The sequence below is a fragment of the Lagopus leucura genome, unplaced genomic scaffold (assembly GCF_019238085.1).
Source record: "Lagopus leucura isolate 7727_CA_CO unplaced genomic scaffold, USGS_WTPT01 Super-Scaffold_100004, whole genome shotgun sequence".
Classification (NCBI taxonomy): Eukaryota; Metazoa; Chordata; class Aves; order Galliformes; family Phasianidae; genus Lagopus; species Lagopus leucura.
This window is the reverse complement of record NW_024962264.1, coordinates 55,176,498-55,197,805: the sequence shown is the minus strand read 5'-3', so window position 1 is coordinate 55,197,805 and position 21,308 is coordinate 55,176,498. Positions and strand designations below refer to the sequence as shown.

General features: G+C 34.7%; 1 protein-coding gene across 1 annotated transcript in view; it reads right to left on the bottom strand.

Annotated features, from left to right (window-relative positions):
- LCORL (ligand dependent nuclear receptor corepressor like) overlaps positions 1-21,308 on the bottom strand; it is a 72,075-nt gene that overhangs the window by 11,388 nt on the left and 39,379 nt on the right. The window contains exons 3-4 of the mRNA XM_042871114.1: positions 15,543-15,633; positions 1,469-6,336 (exon numbers count right to left, since the gene is read on the bottom strand). Of these exons, the coding sequence (XP_042727048.1) occupies positions 1,469-6,336; positions 15,543-15,633 (4,959 nt within the window). The remainder of the gene's footprint in view (positions 1-1,468; positions 6,337-15,542; positions 15,634-21,308) is intronic.

The following is a 21,308-nucleotide window of genomic DNA, read 5'->3' as shown; positions in this document are numbered from 1 at the left end:
AAAATTAAATATAAATATAAATTGAATGCAAAATTTTCTTGTCTACAGTCAAAATTACAAAATAAAAAGAAGAGAGAGCTCTTTCTTGATTGGTAAAAAGAAACAAATAGATGCTGCTCTTTCCTTTTCTAGTCCTAGCTTTTTCTATAGCAACCTTGTGTCAAACTTTGAACTTAAAAACAAGTTGTTGTTTTTTTTATGTTATTTGGCCCCAAATCAGTAAGTTAAAAATAATAGTATAAATGTAAAAAACTCCGTACCTCAGAAAAGCACTGTATGATTACACCAAATGAGCTTAATATGAAGAATTGTATATTACATAAAGTACAAAAGAAACAAAGTATACAAAGAGCCATAATACTGTTTATATTACAACTTAAATTAAATGCCTCAGTTTATTATCTGGGATAGTTTTCTACAAAATAGAATACAAAGGGGGACATAAGATTTTGCTCTGATGTTTCAAATTTTATCTTTATTCTTTGGGCAATAAAGTCAGATTAGCTTATACAGGGTTGTTTCTGAAAACAAGTATTTCTGCAGTAACTGAATTCCTTCCACAGAACTCTTTTTCTGCTCATGTGGATACCTAACATCTTAGTTATTTTATTGAAATTAGATGAGACTTCTGGTTAAGGAGATTTCTTCATATCACAGAAGAAATAATTTCACAAGTGTATCCTCTTTGTAAGCATATACCAGCCTTTCTGAGATCACAGTTGTATAACAATGTATTATAAATATCTACTTTGAATTCACACTAGCCTCAAAGCATTCCAAACAAATGCATTCAGCTTGATAACTGTATACTGTACTCAACTAGAATAATTTTGTATTTCCAATCATTCTGTAAGGATTCAATGCACAAACCCTTTAGAGTCAGCATATTTCATTTGGCATTGAATGGATACTAAAACGGATCTCTGAATGAATACTTCTCAGAAGTACGTAGTGCTATTTTTTACCACTTAATTACAAAACCATTACAGATTTACATTAGAAATACTTAAGCGACAAAAAAAAAAGTTTTGTTTTCAAACAACTCTGTTGGTTAATAAACTGAATTTCTGTTTCATTTTATAATTTACCCTTCCTCAGAATATGAGAAGCTGTACAGTGGAATGAAATTCTTCATGTTGAAATTAATAACCAGCTGCCACCAACTTCAATATGTCAGAACTGATTTGCTGTCTCTCTGGACTGTATTACTTAGCTTTTTTCCTTTCACCTTGCCACGCTATAGCCATAAAAGAATGTAACAAACCTATTACAACTGAAAAATTAGCGTAAAATAAAATATTTTATATATATCGAATTTGCATTTCTGAATTATTCTGTTAGGTTTAATTTCATTACTGCTCTGAAATTAATATGAATATCACTAAAAAAAATCCAAAGTGCTTAGTTGCTCGACCTCTCTAATTATTTAAGATTGCAATTTAAGGTGAGGGGGGGAACAGGAACTTACCTACTTGGCACTTTGGGTAATAAGCTGCCATTTGTCCACTATTGTATGATTGTCTCTTATGCCTTTTTCTTACATTTGTATCAGTGGTCTCCCATTGTGGACTTTTTCTTTTGTTTATTCTGATAAGAACTTCAGAACTACCAGCAGCATTATCATCATGGTTTACAACACTACTTAATTCTCTGCTGTGAAACTGGTCATCCAGTCTTTCAGTCACTTTAGAAGAATTAGATCCTTTAGGTGTTTCCATTTCATTCTCTTGTTTCTTTAATGTGTTTTGCTTAGTAGAATGGGACCTCAAAAGAGGGTGTCTTTTTTCTTCCAAATAGGCCTGATGGCTTTTACTTTCAACAGCTTCAGGAGAATAAATGACATTATTTAATTTAAACGAATTGTGCTGCTCAATATGGTTGATTTTTCTCAGAAATATTCTACAATCTTTAAAGGTTTTGGCTTTCCATGTATTTGGAAACAGTTTATCTTGGCTTTGTCCTTTTCTAACATTTTGTTGGCAACAAATTGTTCCATTTGTCTCTGCATGTGACTTAAGTATACTTGCTAAACCGGGATGTGGGTTAAAATCAGAAGATCCCATCATCTGTTGAACAAATGCATCTCTGGCTTCATTCTCAGTTGGCAAGAGGCTACTCTGAGATTCTACCAAAGTTTGAGTGGGCTGGATTTCTACTGTATTTTTTTCCTGGAGCACAGGCATTCCATCACTGCTTTCCTCACTTGTACTTTTAAACAACTGGCTTTGGCAAAAAAACTGTAAATTTTTCTTTTTTGATTTCCAGCCTCCAGGAGCCTGGCTATACAGCTTTTTTTTTGGTTGTCCCCACCTATCATGCTGTAACTTTTTAAATTCATTTCTTTTCAATCTGGCTAATGCAAAATTACTTTTCATGCTTAAGACTGGAGACCTCACCATATTATGTAATATTTGTAATTTCCCTGCGGGTTTTGAAGGAGAGGATAGTGCAAACTTTTTAAAGTGCTTTCTGAAAAGGCAAGTACTAAGATCAGATTGCTTAGTTTCCATCTTTATCTCTCTAGTACTAACTACTTCTAAAGGATTGCGAGCATTTGCCTTTCTCACTAGTGAGAGAGACTGTGTTTCTGTAGTTTGCATAAACCAGGTGCAGAGTTCATTCATGTTACACTTTTTCTGAAACAGCATTTTTATAGGTGATGTTTCAATTTCTACAAGGCAGGAGTCTAAAGGGTTTGACATTTCACTGTTACAGTCTTGTTCAGTGGGATCCCTGTTTTCACATACACATTTATCAAACTCATTTCCCCCCACTCGCAACCAGGTATTAGTTATCTGTTCAAATCTATTATTTAGTTCTTCCATCAAAGTGTCACTTGAAGCGGAAGTAGCCCACCACCTGAGAGAAGGCTTTGATGAAAAAATGGGATCCGATGATACATCATTAATGGGCCCAAAATCACTGTCCCCAAAATTCTTTTCTGAATTTTCTGAATTTCTCATTTCTGAGGTATCTGTGGATGTTATGCTCTGATTTGATTGCCTGCGTTTTTCCTTTTGATCTTTAGCTTTTCTCAAATGGAGTTTGTAAGATTTATGCAGCAAGGCACTTCTACAAGTAAATGCACTAGAGGATGCTAATGAATGTAAGAAATGCAATGAGGGCTTTCTGTCTCTAACAGAGTGTCTCAATGGAATCTCGCGTTTTCTTGACACTGTTGTAATAACACTGTTTGATCCATCTTCTCTAGAATCTTTCTGCATACTCTTTACTTGACTCATATTATTGCACAGCTGATTGTTTTTCTCCTGTGATATGCTTTTTTCTAATAAGTTCTGCTGTTGTAAAGGAGGCAAACAGTTGCTAATGCTCACTTTTCTTTCCTGAGGTGAAACTCTATTAACAGTCACAGATATGCCAGAGATTTTTACTTTTGCTGGCCGACCAGGTTTTCGAATGGCAGTTAACGGTTTCTTAACTGGCCGTATAATATTGCTGCAAGGATGTGGTGATGCCAGGTTGCTCTTGATAGGTCTAACATAGTCATAACCAGAGACCTCATTTTCAGTAGAAGAATTCTGCAAGGCTTTCACTATTTCAGTCAAAGCATTTTCAGTTTCTGTGCTATGCCTCACTTTGCCGTGGTCATTGGCAAAACTGAAGTCTACCTGTTCTCTGGGCAGAGTACTGATTACATTTAGATTACCTTCAGAAACATGTCTTTTAGTTCTTCTTGACCTTCCAAAAACAACCGTCACAGTGATATTTTTGTTGCTATTAACTTCTTCCATTACTGATGCATCAGATTTGGTACTTTTACCATCACTGTTGAGTTCAGCTCTACATTCTCTCCTTTCAGTTATATCTACTTTTGGTTTTGGAGGCCGCCCAATAGGTCTCTTAACCTGCTTAACAACTTGAGGACCTATTTTCTTTGGTCTACCAGGCTTTCTTTTTAAAACAGATTCACCACTATTGCTTGATTTATCCACAATTTCATTTTGTTTTGAGTCACTTAAGTTAGTTTGACCAACTGCACAGGAGCTTGTAATTGCTTCCGCACAAACACAGCTTGATTCCTCCTTGGCACTGTTTTCAAAATCATTGACACAGATTGCATGAGAAAGATTTTCTGTGGCCTGTTTGTCTAACACAGTGCTTGTGTACCCCTGAAACGAACAAACATCTGTGCTTCCTTTAGCAGACGTAGTTGCAGATGTCAGAGTATATTTGATGCCTTCACTGCTGTTAACCTCTGAGACAAACATAAGCTTAATGGGACTTGAGTAGCTTAAGAAAGATGGTATTTCCCTAGCTCCAGAAGTTGTATGCAAGGCCTCATTGCTGGATGCAGAATTAGATGAATCAATGCTCAGAGACTTCAAAAGGCTGTCATTAATTTCTTGATCTATAACCATTTCTTGCTTGCTTGTTGTCACACACAGAGTTTTGTTTTTATTGCTGTTTGACAAACGTGAATGTGGAAGGAAGCTTTGTCCTGTGTATTCCATTTCATCTGCACTGAAAGGGAAGTCACTTTTAGCAAGTGGGTTCATAACCTGTTCGTAAGCATTATCTTTTACTTTTTGGCTTATTTTGTAACTATTCAACCATGAGCTGTTAGACTTTTTAGCTAAGTTAATTGTATCTTCTAAACGCTCTACGACAACTTGCAGATTCGTGTCTCTCACAATTTTGTTTATATTTACATCACTGCATCTTTCAGCATGAACATCTTCATTTATTTGCATTTTTTCCAAACATTCCAACGACTTCTTTGCATCAGATGATTTTCTGAATACAATGTTGTTTGTTACGTACACAGAGTACCATCCAGGAGGCACAATGTTGCGTTTAGTTCTGCCTGGGGTTCCGTTACTCTCCCCATGCAAAGGAAGCTGATCAGTCTCTTTTAGAGTTGCAAAATCTCCTTGAGTTTTTGCAGATTTAGCCTGGTTGGCTGCAAAAGCACTGTCTTCTGAAAGAACTAGAAAGTCAGAGCTGGTTTGAAAATTAGTAAGAGGTAGTTTGAAAGACTCTGTTTGGTGTACTGGAAAACATACTTGTTTGGTATGGCAATTCATACAAGGATTACTTTCAAGACATTGCAAATCTTTATCTTCTATCACAGTTAACCTGTGCCTTTTGTTTGGGTATATCTTATCAAAATTCTTTGCAGATTTCTTTGCATTTCTCTCAGAAATTGACTTTTTTCTTACAAGAGTTTCATCAAGGCTTGCAAGCTGCCTCTTGATTTGCAAAGACTGTCGTCGAATATACGGTGAATCAGGAGAATTGTACATTGCAAATAAAGTTTCCTGACGCTTCCGAAATCTTGTTTGGATTATTTTATTTTCCATTTGCTTATCATGTTGGCGAAGTAATTCCATAAAACTATAATCACTTGCCTTAGCATTATGCAAAAGGGAGGTTATAAAGTCTCCTAATTTTACATCGTTTTCTGGTGCCCTGTCAATGCTAGAAAATTTTACAAGATTTGCTGCTATGTCTGTAGTGTCTATTGATTTTAACTTCTCATTAATACGGTCCATTAAATCTTGGAAAATGGCATAATGTTCACCTTTCTCAGCTTTCTCAGAATTCATGTAATTGTTGTCTTCTTCATCTATTGACTGCAGTGTTCCAGCTGAATATTCAGTCACTTTTTCTCCACATGTTTTGTTTTCATATTCAAATTCTCCATTGCTTCCTTCAGCTGGCAATAGGTATGGAGGCTGGTTGATGGATATTTCAGGCTTGTTATTGTCTAAAATTGGAAAATCCATAATTGATCCTTCCACTGTCTCAAATTCTTTATTCTGCACAGGTGACAGTGGTGGTGGTGATGGGCTGCGAGATCTACTTGCATTTTTAATGCTGTTTAATAGATCACAGTCCTTAACTGAAGATGCACATGCTACTGCTTTCACAGAATGCTTGGTAGAATTTTGCAACTGTTCAGCACAATACTTATGAGAACTACATGCTTTGTTCACCATGGTCTTAATACATCCAATCGCTACAGCTTGGCATGACAAAGAATGGAAATCTTTAATACAAATAGGCAGAGGTGGTAAATAAGTGTTTGGTATTTGATTTTGTAAACAGCAACTTTTTGTTATCATATGTCCTTTGCAATTGCAAAATGAAACATGAACATCTTCTTCAGTAAGGAAACTGGGAGTTTCAGAGTGGACTGAATATGTTTGTTTGCAACTGCAAACTATAGGAACACTTTCATCTTGCATTAAAAATTTTAACATAGCCAAAGTCTGTTGCCAGTGATATGAACAAAAAGACTCCAAAACTTTGTTTAATGCTGATTTTCCTTTTTCCAAACTAGTAGTTTCCTCTGAATTTGCATCAGCTGTTGAGCTTGAACTGAAAATGAAAACAAATCAAAACAAAACATAAATTACAGTAAAACACCACATCTACTGTTTGTTACAATGGCTAAGCTTGAAACTAAAAACCTGAAGTTTGCAAAACAGTTCTGTTCTATTTGCACAACTCTCTCAAACTTGCAAGTTTCACTAGAAATGATGTGCATCTTATATGTAGCTGTGGTAATCCTACCACAAGAAGAAAAACAATCAGAACTATGGAACATAAAGAATAGCTCAAAACACAACTTCTTGTATTTAAATGTAATTAAGCAGTGTTAACTTCCTGATGTTTGAGATCACCATGAACCTGGGGGCTCAGTGCTACTGCCATTTCACAAACTGAGCAGTTGAAGCACAGAAAGGGATGATAAATGACTTGCCTAAGGTCACAAATCAAGCTTGTGGCTGAGGCAAGAATGGATCCATTTCTCCTGAGAAACCTCCTAAGATATTCACGTACCAAAACACATCGAATGCTCTTAGGATAGTCATTAAATATTCTTTTAATGACAGGGTTTTCTCCATCTTTCTAGAACAATTAATCTTAATAGGCTCATAGAAAATTTTAAAAGTAGCCATTTGCTACTGTTACTGTTCTTTTCAGATAAAAATTTTCCTTCTGGTATTTAAATAAACTGTAGTGGTGCACCAAGGGCTCTTCAATATGTTACACACACACATATGCACACACACAGATTCCTTCCTTATACAGAGAGAGATAATCACCGCTGGAATAAGGAACTGCTCTGACAAAAGTTAATATCTGTTACATCTCAAATACAGGGTAGGTCTATATCTGAGAAAGACTTCTGAGCAGTTATACTCAATATATTAACTCAAAATAAAATCACTCATGAAACACTACCTTAACTATTTAATTCATTCTTTATCAATTATTAAAACTAATGTCACTACTTACCTAATCAATCATTTATACTGAAAAGCTGAAATTTTCCATGGTAGAAATTAGTACAAATATTTCTTCATTTAAATAAAAATTGGATAGCGACTATCACCAGATAGTTAATACCTAATTCAAATGTTTTACTGAAACCAATTGCATGACCAGAAAATATTAGAAGAATTCTGTTTTAGAAAAGTATGTATTGTTTAAACATATCACCAAACTCTGAACATGACACTAACTTTTTGATCTAATACTATTTCGCTTAACTTTTTGCATTTAAGCCTGAACTTTGGAATAACTTAATTTTGTTTGGTATTATAATTGTTTTGAATAAGGAACAGACATTATTTAAACATACTATATTTATATAAAAGTTACCTATTTTTTTTAATTAGCTCATACTCAATGTTATTAACATCAGTAACTTTCAGCTTCAGGTTTCTTAACAGAAATTATGCATGCAAATTTGTAGTTTTATTGTCCCCCATTTATAGTTCAGAGCTTTAAAACAGCCAACTATGCATAGTAATTCCTTATGTTCTCTCCTTCTCTTGGAATATTTACTATGAAATGGAATATATTGAAGATCAATGAGTAGATAATATTGGTAACTCATAGAAGTCTAAGATAATAGTGATACTAGTAATTCAAATTGCAATTATGTTTAAATCAGAGGCATAAAAATATTAAACCCCTCGTTGCACTTGCAATCTAAAATAAAAACATTCAAGGACACTATGTCAGGATTTAAATGATTTTGAAACACCTCTGCACTGAAGAGTTAGAACATTACTTCTAGTTCCATCTTATTAGAGATCATCCTACGAATTCAGGAGTCACAAGATCTTGAAATATATAACCATGTTTGTGAAAATAAAGCATATTCTTATAAAAACAGTTACAGGTAAAAATTGCCCTACCCATCACCAGGAATTTAAAGAAACAATGTATCAAAAAGCTAAACAGAAGTGAAAAAAAACCAAACAAACACACCACTAGGCCATGGATATTTTGTTTGTAAATCACAGTAGATTTGTTACATACTAATTTGCAAACTGAAGGGTGCAGCACAGTATTTTATAGACTGTCTTTTCAGGTTTGCAAGTTCTGCCTGAGTTTCACTAGAGATCTTTTAATGGAGATTGCTTGTACTCATAATGTGAGTAATTGCTATTTCAGATATTTCACTGGTGGAAGAAACTTCCAGAACCCTAAAACTTTCTCAAAGTCAATAATCACACTTTCCAAAGGCCTCAAAATGGCTCTGAATTTGCCACGTTGAGATCAATCTATCAAAAAGTAACATACTGCACACCCTCCTAATATTCCTTCTTTCCCAGCTACCTAACCTTGTGCGAAACAACTACAAACCACTCTCCTTTCACGCGTGTTAGTTTCTGACAGACAACTTCACCTACTGTAAAATGCTACCATGCTCCAAATGATCTCTGTTTCTGGAAATGCAGCAACCCCAGCCTTGGTCAGCATTTGGGAGCAGAGCTCATTCTGCTTTAAAGCAACACATTTGTTTGAAGAGAATCTTTGTCTGTAGAGATGTCCACATATTCAAACAAACTAATGTAAATAGCTTTTCATTGCAATTATGGAACTGTATTTCAGTTTTCTATAATTCCTTTAGTTCTTCCATAGAGCCATTTAAATTTGCATTGCCATGCAGCAGCTTTAGAATTAATTCCATAGAAGGAAGAATGAGCTATTTTGCAACTGCACACTTCCTTTACAGAACTGCCTTACACATCTTAGAAATAAGCCAAAAAATAAAAAATAAAAAAATAAGGCCAGCAAGAGTGGGTAAGAAATGAAGAGGCTTAAGGGGGAAAGGAGGAAGGGATTAATACCTGCTGCACCCCTGCTCCCTTTTGTGCCCAAAATCTCTGAAGAAAAAAGTGAGGCATGGAACTACGCTATCTCCCTGCTGGAGGGGAGGGTCATTTAATGCCATAGATTAACAATTGACTGGAGTCTAAAACTGGCTCAAAGGCAGAGATGTTATCAGGCTAAGAACTAGACTTTCGGTCTATTATTTTAGATATAACTATTTCTCCTCATAAACTCTCAGGAAAAAGTGCTATTAGAGGACTTCCAAAAGACTTCCTTTCCTAAAGTTCTGTCTTCTGATTTCTCAGGCACAGGAAGAAGGAGAAACCTAGCAATGTCTTGGAAGACTGAGAAGAGGAACAGAATGGGAATATAACACATTTGCAAATACTCATATGGAACACAGAACTCCTACAGAAACAAATGTGTACTTACTTTACATGTTTGTTTTCTAGCTTTACTAAGAAAACATGTTTACCTAAAAAAAGCTGTATTTTAACTATATTATTAGTAAAATTCAGTTCCATTTTATGAGTCTACATAGTTTTTGATAATTTGCAGCTGCAAACTAATTTCATATTCAGATTCTTTGGCTTTCTGAAATTCTTCTCATTAATGAATAATACATCAATTCTAAGCAGTCACCCTTCCTGAAAGCTACTATGTCTGCTATATAAAAGTCTCAGAGTAAACTATCCATTAAATGCTTAATCTGTACAGGTCTTGCTCTTAATCCACTAATAAATGTATTCCTCAGGAGTAAGTCAAATGAGTCAGCGTACAGGTTTTTCATTTCTTTTTCTTTTTTTTTCTTTTTTTTTTTCTTTTTTTTACTGAATGAGCAAATCAATCACACATCAGTGTTGTAAATTTATGTGCAAAAGCATTGAAGTGCTTTACTACAAATTACAACGTAGAAACACGTTAACTAAACAATTAAATTCATACAATTAGATTTAGGAATATAACAACACAAAGAAGAAACAGAATTACAGTACATTTACAACACAAGACAAATACATGGAATTCATTAGAAAATATTGTAATAAATAATTCATGAATTATAGTGCAATTGATTTATGCATAAATATAACTAATTGCCTAAAAATCAGTTGTTAACAAAAATCTGTCAAAAATCAAGGCAGCCACAGAGTTTTACTAAATTACTGCAACAATGGAAATACTGCAATTAAAAAACAAATACAAGTATTTGTACTGTAAACAACTAAAAAATCAGTCTCACTAAAGTTAATATACAATTTAATATAAAATTGTCATTAGCTACCAGAAATGGTTTAAACAGCTTTACTGAGCAGTAGTTCTAAAAACAGAGGCACTGTTTTTTAATATAAAATACTTGAGAAACATTCAAATAAGTAGAAAGCATGTAGGGCTTGCTTTCGCCTTCATTTAAAATTCTGCTGAAACATGGATTTTCAGAAATTGTCAATTACTAAGTAGTGACTGATAACAGAATTTATAAAACAGTTCAAAGTGTGTAATTTAAGTGACATTTAGTGGAGTCATAGGGGTTGGGGAAGGAGAATCTACATATTTCCCTGCCTTTCCTTAGTTGTGTAATCAAAGGTTAGCCTAATAATTAGAAACAAATAATTCTGTTCCTTTAAACACTTACAGGTTGAGTATCATCTATAAACTATCAAAAAATATTTTAATATACTATTTCTGACCAAAAAATAAATACAAGTACTAAAATGTTGAAAATTAATTATAATATTACATACAAAACTACTGAGTACTGTTAAGTCAATAGTAAAATGATCCCTGATTTTATGAATCCTGTTAAATTTTTGGTCAGGTCACCTTCTAAACAATATAAAAAGAGTACTGTAACTTGCCTTCAATATAAACTTCAGGCTCAAATTTATAACGTTGTCTGAGGAGTAGAAAACATCAACATGGTACAAACGTTCGGCAACGTACTGAAATCCCAAAGTTTTGCAAGTAAAACAGATCTTGAATGTTTAACGTATTTTTAAACTTCACTTTCCAGTGGGGATGCATTAACAATTTAATTCTTCTGGCCCTCACAAAATATGGCTTAATTCTTTTAAAATGAAAGATGACCCTGACACCTGCTGTTTTTGACCTTGTTATCAGGTACAGTTCTGCTTAAAAAAGGATTCATTTTGAAATATGCAAGTAAACCTTAACCACTGAAGATTCAGTATAGATCTTGGAGACCAAAAATGTCATACACTGCTTTTGCAGTTTCACTTAAATTCTTACGGATTACTCTATTTTAAAGTGTAAGCTCTTATTTTTCAGTAAGGTTAATAAATATGAACTAGATTTTGCCACTAAACTTGCAAGTATGCTTTCCAGTGACTTTAACGGCAAATTCATTTAAAAATCAAGTTACCTGATGTAGCTCATGTGTATCTAATGTCCCCTTTCTTTTTTTTTTTTAATAATGAACCTATACCTACATACGAAAATTTAAGTGCGAGAGAAAAAATGGACAATCTATGTATGCATGTGCACCAAATGTATAAAAGTTGGAGAAAAGTCTTTTCCTATCCCAAATTAATGCATACAGACATAATAACATTTTGAGAGGAAAAGGGCATTTATGTTCTGTATCGAATATATGAAGCAAGTCCCTGCTCTTCATATGCAGACATGTACTTAGTGATAGTCCATGAAAAAATTAAGATATAAAGTCCAGTGTGAATACTTTGAAATCCATTTAAAAACTGTAATACGAAAGTAATTGGTCTCCCTTGTAGTCTACTAAAAGTTACGTATTTAAAGTGAACTGCCTAACTTCTAACTACCAAATTTATAAAGAATTTATATTATTGAAAGTTTTAAAACAGCTTCACTGTTTAATATTTGTATTTCTATCAAGACCCTGAACTGCAAATTTGGTTATTAGCAAAATGATAATGTAACTTGGTATTCATTTTGATAAACTGAAAATGTTCTGAAATGTCACAGCAGCAAATACATTACAGTTACAGTGAGGTTATTCAATAGGAGTGTGACACAATCCTTAAATAAATTTTAAGTAGTCATAACATCAACTAACCAGCACGTTTAAACAAAACAAAACAAGAAGAAAACAAAACAAAAAACCATTCTCAAGCTCATTCTGTGCGCATTATGAACACGCTCTAAGATGCATTTCAACTTTCTTTTGAAACCTTATAGGTCATCTTATTTTTCAAAATAAAAAGGAAAATTATGATAAGGATTAAATTATGTTATGCTCTTAAGTATTCCATCTTATTTCATATTTAATAATTCTATAACTACAGTAATTTCTCGGGTTTCATAAGTGTACACTTTGTAAACACCAATTTCTTTCTAAACCACCAACAAAATTTTTTTTAAATGATAAAAAATGCAGTTTATGCCTGCTAACACACATTTTTAGTAATGAAATGTTTCTTTCTTACTTGTATTGGATATTTAAGTAACGATTAACTTTTGTTTTTCTTTCACAGAATGTACTATAACCTACTAATACTTCACAAATTCACTCCCTGGTAAGGAACTAGCTTTTTAAAAAAATCCCTTGATTTGTATAATCTGAGTTACTTACAATTTATTGCAAGTATTCTGTGAAGTTTGTAAGTTTGCTAACCATAGATCGTGTATTTCTGTAATAAGATGGTTTGTTGAATGGGTAGAGTGGTTCTTCATCAATTAAAAATTATGCTTCACATGACAAATACTCGTTCGCCCAAAACATTTTTATGCTATTGACTACTAAATAAAACCTGAATCTTTTCACCTATTTATACAAGGATTATATTAAATACACACTATCAGAATTAAGTGAGGAACTCTATAATTCTGTCCACAGTGAAAACCCTGAATAAAACTATTTTTCAAAAGGCATGTATGTGGTTTTTGAACTGTATCATTTCACGTCTCCTGTCAGAGTGAACATATGTATTTCTCACACTGTGTGTGTATACAGACATACATACACACACACACACACACAAAACAATTTGCTAACAATTATTCTACACAGGCTTGCTACTGGTTTTGCAGCTGCCAGTCCCTGAATCTGTCATATTAAATAAGCCAGTGTCTGGTAAACGGAGTTTCTTCTTCGGCGGAGTCTTCAATGTTCCAGATCTTTCTTTTACTTTATATTCTAAAGTGCTGTGAGGTACCCCATAAATTCCTTGTGCTTTGGAAACACTCATTTTCCCACTCATTACCATTGCAATTGCTTCTTCCATTATTTCATGATCATACTGCCGATAGCGGCCACGTTTTTTTCTCGGCTGCTTATTATCTTTACGATCCAAACTATCTTCTGTATTTTCTGAGGTTCCATCTACCGTCCCATTCTTAGCATTAAGACACAAAGGAGAGAGGTCCCCATGCAGAAAGTAGGAATCAACACTTGAGTGAGTTACAGGTCCAGAACATTCAATTTTGTTCTGTTTAGGGAGTATATTTTTCAATTTTTGAAGAGCTGATCCTTCTAAGACTGAGGAGGTTTTAGAAACGTGGTACATAACATCCAGAAGACCAGCAGTATCAGACTGTGGTTTGGACACAGAACTTATTCTTAGCTGAGGAATTTTTAATTGTACAGTAGGATTCGTAGTTTCATATTGGAGATTTTCATTTTTTTCTTTAAATTGTGTGACCATTCTCTGCAGAGTTAATTGGTGGAGGTAACTGGAAGCTGTTGGGAATTTTAATTCTGAGGTTTCAAGTAGACTGAGTTTACTTTTTTCTGTGCGCTCTGCTTGAGCTCTTGCCCACAAGGCTACTTTTTGTAGGACTGCACAAGTTTCTTTACTGTCTTTAAATGAATAACTATCATTGAAATCTCGAGTTTTGTTTTTAAAAGGTGCAGGCTTTCCTGCTGGTAAGGCTTCTAAGTGGAGAAGTAAAGTTTTTTGAGGTATGCCATAAAGTATGCCTGCTTTATTTATGTCCAGTGCTCCAGACTGAATGTCTTTCAAAGCTTTTGAGAGCAAACCATCTGCAAACTCAGCACTTCTTTCCACATAGTCCTCTCTGTGTCTGTGTAGTCTCCTGGATGGATGGAATGAAACGATGGTAAACTGATGTATGAGAGACTCTCACACAGCTATGGAAGGGAAGGGTCCACTCCTTTATTATACTCCTTGCTTCGGTAACATCACTGCTTCTGATACTTTTAAGCCTTTGAGATGCGGTAGTTAAATGATTATCCTAGCAAAATGTTACAGTTCTGGTAGGACAGTGCATCAAAAATCATACGGTGGCTTCTACAGCAGCCCTTCCAAGAACTTTATATCCTATCTCAGTATTTGGTAATATTCTCATGTGCTTGCTATATTCCCTTGTTCACATGCTTGCAGAGCAACACTGTTATAATTTTAATTATACAATTAACGTTCCATTAAATACCCAAATCCTGAAGGAGTTTTTGTTAGTAGAAACGTGACGTTACCGCTAAACAAGTAATAAAAGAGTCAACCCCCTCATAGAAAATTTGCAGCAATAAGTACATACTACACACAAACATCCCAGACTTACACAAACTAGGCTTTCTACAACCATAAGGTAAAGTGTCATAGTTAACAATCAAGTCCATTTTGGCAAAATGAAACACAGTTTTATAAACTTCTAGCCACTACTTACAGCTAATTACAAAGTCATATCAATTTTTAAAGCTTCTTCATATCAGCAAATTAATAAAATGCATTTTACACCATCCAACAAGTACTGCTATTGTATTCCTATTTGTAGTAAGTTACTCTGTAAGACGTACAGGTGACAAAAAGGGTCCTGCTATGGCTAGTGGATGGGAGGATGCCAAAATCATAACAAAATCCAACAAAACAATGCGCTTCTCTAGATTTGTGGTAGCTTGCAGCAGAGGCAACGTTTTTCTTGCTGGATAAGAAATTTAACTATTTGCCACCACATACCATAGCCAGAACTATGATGCAAGTATAAATATGATGATTAAGAGCTCTCTCTCTCTCGCGCGCATTCTCTTGCTCATATTAAGGAGTATTAGAAATAATAGTCATTTAACTTGTTCATGTTAGTTGAAGAATATTTTAAATCTAAATATTAACGTGCTTCTTTTTTTGTCAAAAACTGCAGATTCCTAAGTGAACTCTGAAAGAATAAATTTGCATTCTCTTCTACTATCCTACTACTTTCATTGTGTCTACATAATCAATTTTCAGTTCATTTTTAGTAACATGAACTAAAGTTTGGTGATTGTTCTGATAACTTTTCTTTAAACAGAAAAAAATAAAAAAGACGAATGAAACATATGATATATACATAGACACACACTTATGAGTGACACAAATTCTTTTGAAAGAAAAATATAAACCACACGTGTGTGTCAGTATATACTAATATGTTATGAACGTAAAACCTGACTTCAGAGAAGTAAGAGTAAACTCGATTTTCTTTTACATAAGCCAAAGAGAGTCCTAAAAGTTGCTTACCCAGACACCGAGTTTTCAGAACACAAGGGATCGTATTTTGGCTCTTCCAACCTTGCGCTTTTCTTTGTAGAGAGATCTAACACTCCATCCCCTGCAAAGAACAGTGATGCAAAGAGTAGTCATGACAGCAGTTTAAGGATTATCTCAGACATTTTTTTTACCAATTGTTTGTACCTACGTAACAATTTTTAAGCAGTTAAATTTATCCCATAAAATTTCTGACGCCTTTTTTTTTTCCACAGTATCAGCTGTCTGTAAATAGTTTTGGATGATTTATAGTAAAATTGTCTAAAATTAAGAAAGAAAAACAAAAACTCATACAGAAATAACAAAATTTAAAAGAAGAATCTGTTTTAAGCAGAAACATGAGACATTTCCTAAAAACCATGTATGCATGGACACTGCACTGTTTACTTCCAAGGCAATGAGCTTCATATTATTTTGTATACACATACTGCAAACAAATCTGATAATGAAATTAAAATGGACCTAATTAAATCATAGATTTACAGAATCATTCAGGCTAGAACAGTACTCAGGAGATCTCTAGACCAATCTCCTGTTCTGAGATCAGATCAGGCTACTGGATGAGAAAGGAAAAGTAGTAGTATCCCCACCAATGGGGAGAAAGAGAGCTCAAGCCATGTTTTCAGTATATGGGACCTATGTCATTAAAAGTTCCAGCTGTTTACACATACACACCTGCTGCCCCCACACAGACGTAATAATGTGTCTACAGAACTAGAAAGACCTAAGACCTGGGGTGAGAATTAACTCTGTAAAGACACTGGCAAATGTTATGTTCAAAATCTATAGCTGGACATTGAGACTTATCAAGTATTGAAAAAGAAAACTGTATTTTAAATCAACACTTAGTAACATTGAAAATTGGCAAATCTCTTCATTAGCTGAAAATTTCTAATTATTGCTTAGGTTGCTTTTTTCGGCTTTTATTTTTAAACCACATTTAATGTAAAGATAAATCCCTTAAACATATTTACCTGACTTCCTTGATTCTCTGTTTCAAACTTGGGCTGGTTGTGAGTCTGAGCTCTATGAACCTAATGTTGAGTTTCAACACTCACAAGCAATGTCACTGCTTGTCCTTCTTACAGTAGTATCATTTTTATGTTATTACATGTTATTTCTAAAATATCAACCAATTGCATATGTTTTCCCATAGCTTTGGATGTACAACATGAAACACTGGTTGAATTTCCCAAATGCCAGCACTCAAACGAGAATTCAGAAAAATTCTTAGGTTAACTCTGCTGTATTACCCATACTACTAAAAAAAATAGAGTTTTGTGAAGGAAGTAAATACAGCTATTTGTTTTGGTCTGCTTAAAACAGCTTTTGACTGTTTTTGCCAAACAATTTTATGTTGGAAAAAAGAGAAAAATTAGCATTGTAGATCAGGGGAAAGAATATTTATAAATACGCTACTTTTCAAGGTGTCCCTTTCCTCCTAAGCTTGTTCTCTGCAAAGCCTTTCTTAAACCGTAGGGATTGTAAAGGAAGCACTATAGTTAATGCTAATTCAAGCTTTCTGAAGCAGTAATGTTTCAGAAGGAAAAGCCAATTAAAATCACAGGAGAAATATTCTGCAGGGACTTATCCAGCCTACCCAGCTGTAAAATATTCCCAACTCCTGTGCAACAGACAGATCTCATCTGTTGTGTACTGCTAATGATCGAATCTTTGTTAGCCTTTGTTTGTGCATTTGCTTTTGTAATTTCCACCTTCAGATAATTGACAGTCACAGGCAGCATGACATGAAATGCTTAGAAGAGATCACTGGACAAAATCACTAGAAAATATACCTCAGAAAACTACCTCAAAGTTTACAACTCATCAGGTTGCAAAGAGTTAATCATTAGATCACTATCACTTGACTATTAAGTACAAAAGAACACCAGGAATAGATTAAAATCAAAACAAACAGCAAAATGAAAACATGCTCCGAGATACAGGGCTGAAAAAAACAAATTAACCTCTAACTAAAATAGAATGTTTCGCTAAAGACTTCGGAATATCAAGATAACCAACTTGAATGGCTCTGTCTAATCAACGTACAAAGGAATTGAAGCTAACAAGACTCTTAAAGAAAAAGTCAAAGGCTCTGGAAAGATTCCATGACAAAGTCTGAACAGATCATATCATTTTTATCTCCTGTTTTTCATAGGTGCCTCTGACAACAAAAGCCCTCAGCAAGCTGTAAAAATCACTAAAAAGAGCACAGTACTGAAAATATACTGCTGTGGCAAGAAAATTAGATAGATTTTGAGCCTTTAAAAGGTAAGCAGACTGAATAATCATTTCAGGTTCAAGATAGCTGAATATCCCACACAGAAAATGCAAGTATTAAATATGTGTATTGCACATCCCTGAAGACTATGTCCTATCACTACCATAGAATCACTCAGGTTGGAAAAGCCCTTAAAGATCATCGAAAGGCGATCCTCAGCAAGAAGAGTGAAAGAGAATTGTGAGAGATTTGATATGTGCACAAAAGACGGGTAAAGTCATCACTGACTGGGTTCAGCAAGATTATTTTCTCAGCTTAACAAAATTTTTCTTCTGATGTGCTGTTCACACATACTCTAATAATTTTATGCACATTATCTCCTGCATGACAAACAGGAAATCTGTTAGAAAAGCAGTGCCCCTTGAGATCATGCTCCTTCCCTGGTACATTACTGAAAACACAAAGAATGGAGCAGATGCAACTCATCCTTCAGCTATCGCACTAATATGGGGCCCAAAGCACACAGTTTTCTAGTACTGAAGAACAAAAACCATATTATACAGGTGAACAGTGAACCTTGAAAACCTAAATTACTAATTAAAAAGGTAGGAATGGTACCTTTTAAACCAAAACAGCATTTTCTATTATTTCTGCATTTTCTATTATTTTATCGAATCACTCAAACCAGATGATTTAGTCAAGAATTCTAGACAGGAAGAAAATGACATCAGGACCAGAAAAAAACTATGTAAGGTGATTCAAATAAGATCTACAGAATTACTTCCACTCGTTAGCTAAAAACATGACAATTACCAAGACAGTACTCATTAACAATTATGAAAAATTAGATAATACAGACAAATTGCTACAAGTTTTTCAGGTCTGCTGGTCTTGGTATTCCAACGAAATTCTTTACGCTGTAAATCAGATGATTTTGAACTTCAAAGAAATGACTTCAGCACCGCCTTGTTGACTTCTCAGCATCACATCACCAGGTACAAAAATACCAAGGTATACTAATCTTCTTCAAAATAAACAGGAGAGCAATATCTTGAGTCTCCTCTAAACTAGCAAGGTTAGAGAAGCAGAAAAAATAGGCCTTTATTGGAACCTTTGAGTTCCCACCGTACATATTTCTACACTCATTTTAGCAAATATCTAATTTTCTGGGTTTCAGGAAATCTCTCACAAGTTATCTATCTAAAGTCAGATGATCTACTCTACTCAGTCCTCTCTCTCCAAACATATCAGAAACTCCACTCCTAGAACAGGAGAACACATCAGCCTGGCCACCACCTCACTGCATGCCTCTCTTACTGTCCCAGCAACTGCCAGACATCTTCTTGACTACTGTCTTCACAATCTGGCCTCGGATCTGTTTGCTGGGAAGCTGCATAAGGCCTTTTTTTGAACCCACTGACACTGTCCACCTCACACCAGTTCCAGATGTTTACAATTAACTGTGCAAACGAAGCTCCTTATCCATTGTGGTTTTTTTTCTTCTTATAAGCTTCAGAAAACTATTTGTAAGAGCTCAAACTTTTATTAACTACTAATTTATTACTATATTATTAATTTTGTTATTTATTATTTTTTGTTAACTACCACCTTGACTAGCCAAATTTTGCCCACCTGATATGTAATTTTATAAAGCAAAACACCGGCACATGGAAAGTGTATGACTGTACATGGAGTGCATATGGCAAAGTGGTGGTGGCTGTGGGGCTGAGCTGCAGAGGTAACCACTCTGAGGAGAGATAAGGGCTGCCCCATTGCAGTCAGTCATAGCTAATTCCAGCAGCTTCAACAAATTCACTGCAGGGCAAAGCTGAGCCCAACCTAGCTGGTGGCTCCCTGTGGCAAAACAAATTTAAGAAAGGACAATAAACACGGGACAAAAAGAAAGAGGGAACTAAAAGGATGAGAAACAGTAAAGGGAACCCCAACTGCAGAGAAAAAATGAGGAAGGAGGAACCACAGGGAGAAACCCCTATGTACTGATTATGAATCCCATCCCCCATTTTTTTTGAATGGGTAACATCAAAATGGTAAAGGGATAGGCTTGCAAAAGAATCAGGAGTGAAAGGTAGCAAGGGAAAAGGTTGAGAAAAGGTATTCATGTTAATGTATTTGTTTTGTTTTCTGGTACCTGAATTAGCAATTAAATTACTGCCTATTCTTATAAATATCTAATTTCACCTACGACAAGTCTTAGATTAGTCCATGATGGTAAAACAATCCTTACTTTAACTCTTTTTTCCTGTTCTTATTCCTCCCCCTTTGCTGCTGAAAAGGAAGCAAATGAACAACTGATTGGAAGTTTAGCTGCTGCCACTATTGGCAGCCAAAGAAGAAATGGAATCCCGAACCCTGTCCCTAGATTCACCTTTTCGTATAAAATTATTACACTCTGCTTCTTGAATACATTTTGCAGTTTACACAATTTATTTTTTTGAACCGTAGTATGCATACCTTCAAAAAGCACAGTATTTTTCCCCAATATATACTATAAGAACAGTGTATCAAAATAATAAATATAACACCATCATCTTTCTTTTTAAGTGTTTGGAATTGTTTCAGGATGATTCAATGTAGCAATCAAGAAACCAGTCTCTCTGGCTCTGTATTTTCAGAGAGATGCCACAAACTTAGCTGTTGCACTCCTCTTTGGCCTGTAGAGGAGCTGCTGCTGAAGTAGCTGGACCTGGGATGAGGTAATACCTGGCATTGCCTCACAGAGGCCATCCCTAAAGCTCTCTCATTATGAAAAGTGCCACGTAAACCCAATACAAGAGGTTCTGGCAATAAGGAGTGCTGGAAGTGGCAAACCTGAATATTTAGAGAGTTCTTCAGAGACAGGCTGCAGATAGCCAAGGAAGGTAAGAAACTTTGAGGTCAAGGTAGATTCTGCCCTTGAGGATACCTGAGTGACCTTTTCTCAGTACTGAACACTTGGATCTGGAAGCAAGTGCTTCTTGTGATCTGGAAAACAAAGCCTAAAATTTCCTCACAAATCCAATAATCATTTCCATAATAAAGGAAAAAGACCTGCATTTGTTATAAGATCTGCAATTTTAAGGAATGCTTAATTTAAAAAAAAAATCAACCTGAAGTCTTTATGTTTTAGGTTATTTCCTGCTTCATAAGAGAGAAAGAATTCAAATTGAAAAGATTTCAACTTTTCAGTTTTTTTTTTTTTTTTTTTTTTTTTTTAGAAATGTAGGGATTTGAACTTCCTACCCTGTTACTGTCATTTCATTTGGAAATTAAAATAAACAAATAGTAAGAGCACCAAGATCATCAAAAACTTCTAGAAAGGGAACATATAATGGTACTGTACTTATGAGTGTACTGACTGAAGAAAGAGCTTTATGTTATTTGCTAACTTTTTAAAATAACTGAATTAAAAGACAAAAGCTTTAATCAATTTCATAACACTACCCAAAGAGCAGTATTATATGAGAGCTGCTCTGGAAGTAATGCCTCCTGTTTCACTATGTTGGCTCACCAGGTCAGAG